Here is a 13489-nt window from a genome sequence, read left to right as displayed (position 1 = left end):
GGCATTTTCAAAAACTACGCAATTTATAGGACTCTTTACATAGTATATTATTAAAAATTGATTAATTTGTATGTGTGTACGTATGTATATGGACGTATTAAGTTCGTTCCTGGCCTTGTGGTAAAACATTTGCACCTAGAGCCTCCAAATTTTGAACACACATCGTTGAGCCGAATTTATGCACTTCGAAGACCAAATATTGACTTCAAGGTTGTTTTCTTATGCATTTTGTTTTGCGTGAACTTGACGAAACTTCGACTGACAAATTCAGACTTAAAAAGAAATAGATTTGACTCCGCAATGCACAAGATATTTATCTTTCAAATGTAATCAGCAAACTTAATAATTTAAAAGAAAAAAATCTAAGAACTAAATGAAATAAAATAACTATCTTCCAAGCTCCAAAAAATATTTTTTTTTTTAATGTACTCAGTCTGTTATTGATTCACAAGCTAACCGATTTATAAACAATTAACTCAGTTCTTCATCTGTAGTATTATTAATTACTAGGCGAAATTATACCTGATGGAATTATTAAAATCATTATATATTTTTCGATTTCATAATAACAATTTTAGTCTACTAGTTGTAAAAAAGAATAGAAGAATCGTTATGCCTTTTATTAATAATGACATTTGTAGTGTACATGTTTATAAAAATTATAAAACTTTTCGGTACTTTTCCGTTTCGCCGGCGCAAATCTCGCCAAGCAGACTTTATTGACGACAACATACAGTATACACATAAAAATTTTTAAAAAATGTTAGTTCTAAGAATTCTTTTTTTGAAGACAAACATTTTAATATCGCTTAAAATTTTATAAAAAGCCAATAAACAAAGACAATAAATTTGTAAAAAGATATTAATTTAAGAATTTTACTATACTTTTATGGTTCAACATCCTGATTCGCCGGTTCATATCACGTGACCCCAAGCGATTTCATCTCACGTAAACTACTCTACAAAAATCTAATGCTCTCAGTAATTATCTACATTAATTTCAAGTTAAATCTTAATTTGGAACACAAGTTTAAATACAAGTTAAATGCATCTTAGTTTGGAACACAAGTTTTTAGCTATTCATACGAATAGCTTACTCAGAAATTATGTAAAACTGCAGTGCTTTACTTCGATAATGCATTCTCATTAGAACTGATGAATTTAACCCTTGACTTTACCTTTTCTATATTTTCGGCTTCGGGTAAGAGCTGTGATTGCATCCTAATTGACTTAATTACCGAAAATAGCCTTAGACATAAAACTGAACTATCTGATAAAAATTCTGTGTAATTATATGCCAGTATTGAAAAAAACAATCAATCTGGTAAGAAAAAGCTGCGACTTGTTTTGAAAATGAGGCGTAAAAGGTTACCAGCGAGAATATTCCGTTTGGCATCGGTTGTACCATTATTGGCGACTTTATCGCTTGCGCCAGCAAAACGGAAAAGTACCAACTTTTCTTTTCTAATATGAATTATATAGATGCAAGATAGAAAATACTAAATCAAAATTCTAATTTTAATTTGCAATAACCTCTAACTCTCCATCTGAATTCAGTTATTTATCCTTTCCATCTGAAAACAGTAAACTTGCTTATAACAAACCGCTCCACACATTGCAAAAATTATCTTTCTCGCGTGATACTTACAAAACGCTAAAAATGGTGAGACGCTTCAGCCAAGAATAATTTCAAATTAGCAAACCGAAACTAAAATTAACCATTCAGAATGGCGATAAATCAAAACCAACTCATTCTGAATCGGAACCGTCATATTGGATATGCTGCACTCTTCGTCTCGCATCGATGTCTTGCAAGATGCTTCCTCCACTGCTGCACTTTCCCAGAAATTGGAAATATAAATATTCGCTAAACAACGGACGTATTTAATGGCTGCTAATTTAATAATAAATAGATAACTTTCCTCTTGACATCAAATAATAGTTCTTTTACTTTACAAATAAACATGTACTTCGCTGATCAATACACGGAGAATTAGAACTTTTATATCAGCATCCTTGACCTTAGAATATACACGTACGTGACCGGTCGCATTCCTCTTTTTCCCCCCCCCCCTCCCTGCCATCATAACCTTGCGTTTTCTATTTTTTCACTTCTTCTCTATTACATAGATTGCTCATATCTTAATCGATTTATTAAACCGTCACTTTTTGCGTCTTCCTTTCGTACCGAAATCTTAAAGCGGCTAACTTCTTTCGCATGAATGCTCGTTAGATATTTTCCCACTGCTTGAAAACAGTGCGCCGCCTAATGATTATTTTTATAAATCAAATCTCAAAGCTTTCAGATTTTACATTACAGCTAAAGGGGTGTTTTTTTTTTTTAACTTTTTTTGTGTTCCCTTCTAAATATCATGTTCTTCGCACTTGAACAGTAAAATTCAATTCGACAGCAATATCAATTTCATCTTTCCCTCCCCCTTCTTCTTGCATACAATTGTAGAGCTTTCAATTCTGAACGCAACAATGTTTGAACTGTAAAAATAACTAAAACAGAATGCGAGATATGGTCAAAACTGTTCCAGACTAGGCGGAAATTTTTGTCGCCATGTTGGGGACTTCTTGCCGACCTGAAGATTTTTCTATGGGACAACACATTTTCAAAGCCCTACAACTGATTATTTTAGAAGTTTCTAAAAGCCCATACTACTGAACATAAATGTGGGTCCAAGGGGAATAGGAAGCTCAGTTCTGAATCAGCTGTGAGATTTAGCGATTAGCTGAGTTGCAACTTGAGAATGATTTTGAGAATTGACGATATTCTCTCTAAATGACCTTTCTTTTAGTTCCAAAATTGAAGCAGCTGTTGTATATTTCACATTACAGAAACAATGATAAAGCAAAGCTTCTTCAGAAATAATTTTAGAGCTGTGGCAAGTAACTCTTTCTGCTGGAATACAATGCCTGTCTGATTGAAATGTGTATTGGAAGGTAATTACACATAAAACTGAAGTTATTTTGGACATGACAATTCATATAGGCTTAGAACTTACTAAATGTATCTTGTACGGCTATCAATCACTTTTAAGCGAAATGTTGACAAACATTCCCTAAGAAAATCCCAATATTTCATATTTAACTATCTAGGATTTAAAAACGATTTCTAAAGTTTACCAATTTCTTATGACAACCGTCACTACATAGCAGGACACTTAATTTTAAAAATCATGCATATACAAAACCCAAAATGGCAATTAAAAAAAAAAAAAAACTTACCTCTGTTACATCCATAATTTTGATTGCTGCTAATTGGCCAGTTTTTGTGTGACGACCCTAAAAGAGAAAAAAAAAATTCAATTGAAATACATTGCATAATCTGAACATCATTATCAACACAGAACTTTAAAAAATCCCAATACAAAACACAACTATTTTTCTTAATCAAAGCACTTACAGTAATTCCTGTCAATGAAGTATTTGGAATAAAAATCATTGAAATATCAGAAAGGCAACAATCACAGACTTCATATTACAAGCAAAAAGGGAAATAACTAAATAGTTTATACAGGGCTCACTATTAGAAGGGTTCATACAATGTTGAATAGAAAATGTGATTTTAATGATAAGAAGGTGGTATATGAGAAGATTTCAAGTACTAATGTAAGAACTGCTGGAAGCAAAAAGATTTTTCTATTAAGACATCATCATTTTTAAGACAAAAGAAATTTTGCATAGAGGGAAAATACCAGCAAGCTAAGGCAACATTGCAGAGGAAGAATGAATGCAAGATATGAAGGATCATAACAGATCTGACTTACATGCAAACAAGAGCACATTTTGGTTGGTCATGCAGTTGCATCAAATACTTTGGTGCAACACAGCCATCTCAAACAACACTTAGGCTTTGTTGCACATAAGTTCACATAATGTGAGACATCCTCTGCAGCAGTGGAACATCTTCTCTAAATGAGCATTACTTCAATACCAATGATTCTACAGCACAAGTGTCTGTATCTGCTGTGATGGCAAGTGACAAAATACTGCCCTCCCACTGCTTTTCTAATGAATTCTCTTTTGTGTGCACAATTACAGTGGGCAAATTACAGTGCAACGGGCAAATACAGCAATATAAAAATTCTCTACGCTGTGTCACTGTACAAGATATCACCCAACCTCGTGTCTTACAATTATTCTTGGAATTCTGAACAGTGAGAAGTGTATCACTAAGGTACAGCAGCTTTTGCTCATACCTGCTTATCAAGGCATTCATGAGATAGTTTCCCAGTAGGCTAACATAGCATGCATGTCCAAGAGTACCTGGACCCTATTCATACCAACGATGAAATTCTCGGCATGGATTTGTACCAATCATATCATGTCTAGTTTTTTATACCCAGTAATGGTACTGATCATACACAGGTATGTGCCAGCTCATCTTCTCCATACAAAACAGTGGTCTACTAGTTACTGCCACCTTTTATGGCCACATATGATACTGCCTATTTTGTAATCCATTACAGCTAACATGGTTTCCTTCATAATTATTTCACCTATTTTATAGCATCATCTAATTACAAATTACATATTAAAGAAATGTGAGAGTCACAATTTTAATTTCCAGCTTCAGATACTAAAATATCAGACTGAGAAGACTACAACGCTTACATAGACTGATTGCAAACAGTGGCAAATCATGGTTTTCATTGAAGGGGACCAAGTGCAAAGAAGAATTATAATCCTCTTTCAAATATCTATTCATGGTCAGTAGTGGTAGCTGTAATGAGATGATATTACTGATGTTCATTTATGTTCTCAGAAATACTGGTCAAATACAGGCAGAAATACAGAGGTGGTTGACATGACAGGCTCTACTGTATTTTTAATATAAAAACTAACAATACTCATACAGTGTTACATAATATGCTCTGATAAAGTTGAAAAAAAATTAAATAAAGTGGGAAAATCCAAGTGATCCTACAATAAGCAATTTCAATTTGATAGATAATACAGAAGCTAATGAATTCCTGAAAAATTATCATTTTAATTTGATAGATAATACAGAAGCTAATGAATTCCTGAAAAATTATCTATCTCAAAAAAAAAAAAAAAATAACACAGCAAAACATATAATTTTACATATACTGAACACTTGAACTGCATTAATATTCCCCTCTGAAATGGTAAGCGTAATGTGTGATTTTTACATAAATGAGAATACATGACAGAGCTGATCTCTTGCTTCATAATCATGAAGGCAATCATAATCACAAAGAAAGATTCATGACACTAACAACTGATTTTGTCAAGTCAACTGATTTGAACAGGATGCTATAAGCCTATTTGCACATGTTTATAATAATCTCCGGTGCAGAAACTCGTTTTTCATATTGTTCCCCCTCTCTGTTTTAAACTCAGAATTACCGCATCAACATATTTTACTTAATTCTTTCTCATATTACAAAAGCACTTTCATGAACACTAAATATAATATTAAAAATTAAATTCACTTAAAAGAGTCATGAAAACTAAAATATCTTACAGGTGATCATCATTAGTTTAGTCATTAGTTGTAATCTACAATAATTATGGGAACAGGTGAAAATCAGCTAGTGCTTCCTTGTAGTGTATGAATTGTATTTCCTTTGAGTTTGTACAAGAATCCAACTGCAGTCAAACGTGTGTGCTTTTGAAAGGTAACTTCAGTTGAAAGGTAGATTCAGTTTTTTTCGTTTGTGCCTTTAACAAAAATGACTTTCCTGTTCGCTTTAAATTTATAAAAACTTTATTCAATACTTTTCTTCTTTTTTGTCTATATGATAAGAATTACCTTATGTACTATCAAAATTATATAAATACAATATAAACCCTCTAGTGGCAACTGAATCTTGAAGAGACAAGTATTTCCAAGAACATGAATGAGTACTGACATTTAGCATTGCCCCTCTAAAATGACCACCTTCAAAAAACGACAAAATCAGCTGGAAACATGTGAAATTATACAAGTCACCTTTTAAAGCCAAGCTTCTCAAACTTTTCAAATTATACGTCACATAAATGAAAACAAAAAATTATATATACCTATGTACAAAAGGGGCACCATACTACTTTCATTTTGACATTTATTTTCAATCTCCTGTGTAAAAACTGTACATCCAAAAAATAATGTAATGTACCAAACATTTAAAAAATAAGCAACAGTAAGTCATAATGTACCAGAAATAATTTAGTTTCAGAAACTCTGTTGTAGAGAGTTAGCATGTGATTACTGAGATGAAGGAGCTACGTCTCATTTCAATAAAGAGAAATCATGGGAATGTGGTAATGAATAGCAATTCTAAATAAATAAAAAAAAATTACATAATAAATAATGCTTCTCACGGTTGATTTTCAAATAATGTATTAGCTTTACTTCTTAAAATTACTGTACATAATATGAATTATGAAACAAAATACATTTCATAATTTATTATATAATTATCTTGAACGGATAATTTCATTTACATTTATTATATAATTATTCAATTTACTTTTATTTTCAAGGACCATCAGCAGCTTGGGGTAAAGTCGCTGAACACTTAGTTCATTTCATTCTGTTTAAATATGCAAAATAGGACAAAATCAAACTCCCGTCAAATGCTGTTAGCCTAAGAAGATGCTTTGTATCCGTCCACGGTGCAAATAACCGTGTTATTCGTCATAAGCCAAAATACGGTCATCACATTTTTAAATCATTTTATTTTGCAGAAGTAATAAATCTCAGTTTTCTGAATTCAATCCGATTACGTTAGTCATGCATTCCAGAGGTCAAAATTGTTAACAGATTCCACATTATTTTCCAGAAATTCAAACCGCAAACGCCAAGTGGATTTAATATGCACCCATTCCATTTCACAATTATTCACCACCAGTTTTACCCTAATAACCACTGGCGGTCAATATGCAACGAAGTGACCGGCCGGGAGTAACGGCCGTGACCTCTAACTACTGTCGACGACGGCGACAACTCGACTCATCCGGCAGCAACGCGAAACGCCTTTATCATTTATTAACGATTTTTTTACGTTTGTTGACTCCGTTCTAATTGAGTTTAAGCATCCACTGACTCACACATACTGCGCACGTGTAAGATAAGGAGGAGGAAAGGCCACTCACTGCAAGCGCAGTGCAAGGAATGGAAGTTTCACCAATTTGACATTTTTTTTCCTTTCTTTGCCCGCAGCACAAGGAAGTTCCACGCACGAGAAATAACAATGTGTTGTACACAGTCGCGCGCCTGAAATATTGGATTGAGAAGACAATAATTTCGGGTTTTTAGTGTAAAATAAATATAAATTTTTCCTTCACAAAAAATTAATTTTAATCGGTCAAATTACTCTATTCTGTTCGATGACGTTGTGCCATCTTTCTGGTAATTTCACGATTCCACGCTCGTACAACTTCTGGTCTTTATCACGAAAAAACGCAACTAAGTGAAATTTGAGGTCAGCATCATTACTGAAATTTTTACCATTTAAGAAGTTTAGTAAAACTTCGAAATAAATGACAATCCGAAGGTGCAAGATCGAGGTTATATGCGGGATGTGACATCACGTCCCAAGCAAGCTCCAATAATTTCGTACGTGCTGCTAACGATGTCTGAGGCTTCACATTGTCGTGGTGGAACGCGGATTCCTTTGCGATTTGTCATTCCTGGTCTCTTCTCTTCGATTGCTTCCTCCAGTTTCATAAATTGTGAGCCGGACTCATCTGAGTTGATTGTTTGATAGCTGAAAAGCAGCTCAAAATATACACCTTTGTAATCCCACAAAACCGACATGATCTTTTTCTGAAGCAATTTGGCTTCCGATATGATTTATGATGATTCATGATCCTGGGACCATGATTTTTTTCGATTAATGACAATTAAGACGATCGATTTTTTTATTACCACTGATAATTTGTTTCAAAAAAGGGTCGACCACATTACGTTTGAAATGGGTATCGCAAACACTGATTCGTGGTATTATGTGAATTTCTTTTAATTCATACCGAATCCAAATATCGAGCTTCTTAACAAGTCCAAGACGATTTTCAATTGTTGTGCCTGATACATTTAGTCTTTTTGCTAGCTCTCGCACAGTTATATGGCGATTCGATTCAATTATGTCTTTCATCAACTTAAGCAGAATGGATGGAACACTAGTCATTTTCATAACGAAATTTTTTAAATCAATTCTGACACATGCACTCTATTACCGTTATTTATTCTCATATTTCAACTCCTCGCGTAATCTTCCCCCTAGGGTTTTCAGCACAAGATTTCGAAACTTCTGATGCACAGTAACAACATAAAAAATATGCACAATTAAGAAAGTCGTTTAACAAAGTAGAAAGAATAATATTGAAATCGATAAGACCTTTGAGATACATAATATAATAATGTGGTTTTATTTGTGCTTTTTAATGTGCTATGCTTATTATTTAAACCAGGGTTTCTTAAACGTTTTTCAGTCGCGACCCCTTTTTATCACTGACACTTTTTCGCGACCCCCAAGACCCATAATATTTACAAAAATTTTGTGGGACCCTATAAGTATTGCGCAAATCCGACACACGCGTGAGTGAAACTGTCAATTTTTTCACTTGTACTGTAATATACTATTGCAGTTTTAGGTCATTAACTTGAATTTACATGGCGTTACATGGCGATTCGATTCAATTATGTCTTTCATCAACTTAAGCAGAATGGATGGAACACTAGTCATTTTCATAACGAAATTTTTTAAATCAATTCTGACACATGCACTCTATTACCGTTATTTATTCTCATATTTCAACTCCTCGCGTAATCTTCCCCCTAGGGTTTTCAGCACAAGATTTCGAAACTTCTGATGCACAGTAACAACATAAAAAATATGCACAATTAAGAAAGTCGTTTAACAAAGTAGAAAGAATAATATTGAAATCGATAAGACCTTTGAGATACATAATATAATAATGTGGTTTTATTTGTGCTTTTTAATGTGCTATGCTTATTATTTAAACCAGGGTTTCTTAAACGTTTTTCAGTCGCGACCCCTTTTTATCACTGACACTTTTTCGCGACCCCCAAGACCCATAATATTTACAAAAATTTTGTGGGACCCTATAAGTATTGCGCAAATCCGACACACGCGTGAGTGAAACTGTCAATTTTTTCACTTGTACTGTAATATACTATTGCAGTTTTAGGTCATTAACTTGAATTTCTAATTTTAAAACATAGAACAATGTGAAAATTTTAAATAAGTAATAGACGAAATCACAGCGTCCCGTGCAAAGCAAGGAAAATTAACGTTTATATTATAAAAAGAATGCGTGGAAACATTTCGGGTTTTTTTCTTTGTCTGTATTCTTTTATCTTTATCTATTTTCATATACATTGTGTAAAAATATTTGATAACTGTAAAATTATTATAATAAGTTAAAGAAATATCAAAACTGCTAAAATTTTTGGCGATAAAACCCTGATTTAAACCATCTCTTCAGAAACTAGTAAGCCTTCGGTTTCCCCCCAACGAACTGAATAAATGAAAGCGTGAAACTCGCTAAGATATAAATTGCATGGGAATAAGAATGGGCAAATTAAAAAGCAAAGACTCAACCCAACTTTAAAATTGTGTATACATTTTCAGACTTGTCGATGACATTAAACGAAATTAAATAATTAATTAATATTACTTAATAAACGATTAATGAAGGTGGATCAATCATTTTATTGTTTTATTTTACAGCAAACTTGGTGCAACAACGAGCACTAAAATTTATTAACAAAACTACTTCACTCTACACGTTTCGGGTAAAAACATTGCTAAATATTAATAAACACTGAGCTGAGTGCGTCCACGCCACTTACATCCCCCCATCGCATTTCTAATATAAAACAATGTATCCGGCTTATTTTCCCCCTCCCGATTTTCATGCGATAAAATTGCTAGAAAAACGAAGAAAATAGGCGAATAAATATGGTCAAAATTATCAAAAACTGCGTTTATTATCTTTATATCACTTAGTCTGTTCATGGCTAATAGACGGATCAAATCTGAAATACACTTTGAAAATAGTATAAACTGCCGCGTGGAAGATAAAAGAATTTTATTTCGAGCAGTGTGTTTCTTTGGAGCTTGTTGATAACAGGAGGGGGGGGATTATACTTGCCTACTGCCGATCCGTTTCTTTGAAATCGCCTAGTTTTTCTGATATAATTTGAAACAGAAATATCTCAACTCTGCCAAGCGGCAACACACTGATTTTAAATCGTTCTGTTAATTTAAAATTTCATCAAGTTCTATTCGCTAGATTTAAAATTCAGTTAAATATAAACTCACTAAAATAGAAACAATATTCACTATAAATTTAAAAACCACTAAATTCGCGCAAAACGTAAAATAAACTTTAAAAAAAAAATTGAAATTGAAAACTAGACCTTCAAGTGACACATATTCAGGTGGAGGACACAGTGTTTTCAAAATTCAGGGGCTCTTAGGCTCCGTTCAGACTGGGGTATAAATGTCATTACTGGTTTAAGCTGAACTTCGTTACTAGGTAACCAGACCTTGCTACGCCACAAAAACTGGTTTGGGAGCTTTGGCATAAAGTTCGAAGCTTTCAACTTTATACCGACTTGGTATAAGAATCAATCAGAGCGAACGCGCGAAACCTGAACGGGAAAACAGAGCGAGAACGCTGTAGGCGCATCAAAAACTCAAATTTATCTTTTTCTAATTTGCCTACGGCTTATACCCTATCTCGCAGGTGTCAAAGAAGCTCCTGCATTTTATGCCTTATGACCAAGCCGGTATGACATTTATACCACTGTCTGAACGCAGCTACCACTGTTTATACCACTGCATTTATACCACTGTTTAAACGCCACCGTTTTTCCACAATGCAAGGCGGCGTATACAGCTTGTTCATTGTTTATTAAGAGATCAGAAGCCAAGTTTTCCAGCAGACCCAAATAATAATAAAAATAACAGTAACTCCCCCCATACGGTATTAAAATAGTACCAATGTAACATACATTTCAAGATAAATGGAGACAGATAAAGGCGGACATAGGCTCTGACAGGAGTAGGTACTCTATAATTACAGTTTACATTAAGGGGTTCGCGAAAGAAAAAAAAAAAAAAAAAGGTTGGGAACCAATCTCTTAGATAAAGATTTTAAATAAGTTTAAATAAAGCCCTCTTTGTATACCTCTACTAACATTCTGGCGCTAGTTCTGAAGAATATTTGCATAAACTTCCTCTTCTATTGTAGACAGCTGTTTCCTCTGAAGGCTAAGTCACTGGTTAAATTGTCTTCCTTGAATCTTAGTGTTTTCAATTAGTACACTGTTGGCCACCGTATATGCAACACCCTGAAGGAAGCATGCAAATAACATGAAATTTACCGCATTAGCACAGGTGAGAAATGCAAATGATTAGAATTTCAGCGCAGACACACATCACGTGCGCCTGTGGCGCCACTTCAAAGTGCTATTTAAAGCTTGGAGTTTTCGACGATTTCAAGTTCGGCAATTGTGTTTTTCTTGTGTTGCCCCCCCCCCCAAAAAAAAGAGAGAGAGAGAGATCAATTATGCCTCGTGGTGAACAGCGATCATCGTTTGATGAAGTATCCGAGTTCGACAGAGAAAGAATAGTGGCCTACCGAGAGTGTGGATTATCTTTCAGGGAAATCGGTAGTCGTGTTGGACAAAACCAAACAACTGTAATGCGGATATGTGACCGTTGGATGCAGGAGGGTACGACGGACCGACGTTTTCGATCGCATCCACCGCAGTGCACCACTTCATGTGATTGTGCGCATGGCAGTGACACATCGCTCAGTCACATTACGAACCATAGCACAGCACATTCAGTCTGTACACTCATCATCCAGTGTCTGCGCGTACCATTCGATGCCGTTTACAGCAGAGTGGTCTGTCCGCAAGACTTCCATTGCTTCGTCTACCCTTGGCGCAGAACTACAGAAGTCTCCGCCGCCAAAGGTGCGATGAAAGAAGGATGTAGACGGTAGAATGGAATGAACTTGTCTTTACTGACGAGTCACGCTTCTGTCTGCAACACCACGATGGTCGGATTCGAGTCTGGAGACACCGTGGAGAGAGGATGCTGAACAGCTGCGTTATGCACCGCCACACTGGTCCTGCACCGGGTATTATGGTATGGGGCGGTATTGGATATCACTCTCGCACTCCTCTAGTACGCACTGCCGGTACTTAAAACAGACAGCGCTACATCTCCGAGGTGTTGGAGCCAGTTGTCCTTTCTTACCTTCAGGGCTTTCCCACAGCCATATTTCAACAGGATAATGCGTGACAACACGTGGCACACATTGTTCAAGGGTTCTTCGTCAATCGCCAGACTGAATTGCTTCCCTGGCCGGCTCGCTCTCCGGATCTTTCGCCGATAGAAAACATGTGGTCCACGGTCGATGAACGACTAACCCAAATTGCATCCCATGCTGCCGCACCAGATCAACTTTGGCAACGTGTGGAAGCTGCTAGGTCTGCTGCACCCCAAGAACACATCCAAAGTCTCTTTGAATCAATGTCGAGGCGTGTGGTAGCGGTGATCTCCAACAATGGCGGCTACTCTGGCTGCTGATTCTAGAAGGAACCACACTTCACAGAAGTCTATAAATTTAATCATTTGATACTTGGTCAACATGTTATCTAAATAAATTTTGTTGTGATATCTCTTGTCTTTCTTGGTGTTGCAATTTGGGTGGCCAGCAGTGTATTTACAATTTTCTATTAGCACTTCATCCATTTTAAATTCCTCTTCAATTTATTACCTGAAATGTATTCTTGTGACGAATCTTCGTTAAGCTACCTGTAGGCTGCATGTGTTCTCAGACTTAGGAAACTTTGTAAACGTGTGATTTCATTTCACTTCTAATACTTACGTTCCAGCGCTTTATAATCTTATCTACGGCTATGCACAATCTTTTGAAATACGGGTCTTTTGGTGTCCACCAGCGCCTTTGAGGTAAAGTCGTTGAACGCTGGTAATTCGGCGGGGATTGTAATGCCGTTGAACGGGTTAGCTACATGGATGTTTCTGTGGTTTTCCCCATGTGTAAAGTGGATATAAAATTTAACCACGAAGGCACCCCTTCTCACGGGCAGTTAACCCTCGAGTTGCTTTCCTTAATCTTTTGTTCACACCTTTCTCTTTCCATCATTCGATACCAGTCTTGGAAATTGCGGTCAAAACTCATAATGTGAATTCATGGGTGATATCGTCAGATATGATCTTACAATCTTGGGGCTTTACGAAGTAATTGAGCCGGACACGTCGCATTCTCAATTACCGTCCCATATTGCAAAGTCAATATTACTATTTATTCTTAATAGCATGCAGGTTTCTTTTATAGAAATAATATGGTCATAGATACCAGTAGTTTATCCATGACTTTTTTTTATTTATGTTTCTACTGTAACCGCGTTCTTCAGAAATTAAATTACTCGCATAATTAAAATATCGCCCTCTTAGTTAAAAAGGGA

At 35.4% G+C, this 13489-nt stretch overlaps 1 protein-coding gene across 6 annotated transcripts in view; it reads right to left on the bottom strand.

Annotated features, from left to right (window-relative positions):
* LOC118193286 (serine/threonine-protein kinase mig-15-like) overlaps positions 1 to 13489 on the bottom strand; it is a 275103-nt gene that overhangs the window by 172888 nt on the left and 88726 nt on the right. For all 6 annotated transcript variants that reach the window (XM_085816123.1, XM_085816122.1, XM_085816119.1 and 3 more), the window contains exon 3: positions 3235 to 3291. In XM_085816123.1, the coding sequence (XP_085672249.1) occupies positions 3235 to 3291 (57 nt within the window). The remainder of the gene's footprint in view (positions 1 to 3234; positions 3292 to 13489) is intronic.

Source organism: Stegodyphus dumicola, chromosome 4 (assembly GCF_044657685.1).
Source record: "Stegodyphus dumicola isolate Sdum_Otavi_A_Nest chromosome 4, ASM4465768v1".
Taxonomy (NCBI): Eukaryota; Metazoa; Arthropoda; class Arachnida; order Araneae; family Eresidae; genus Stegodyphus; species Stegodyphus dumicola.
This window is presented reverse-complemented; position numbering and strand designations above follow the sequence as displayed.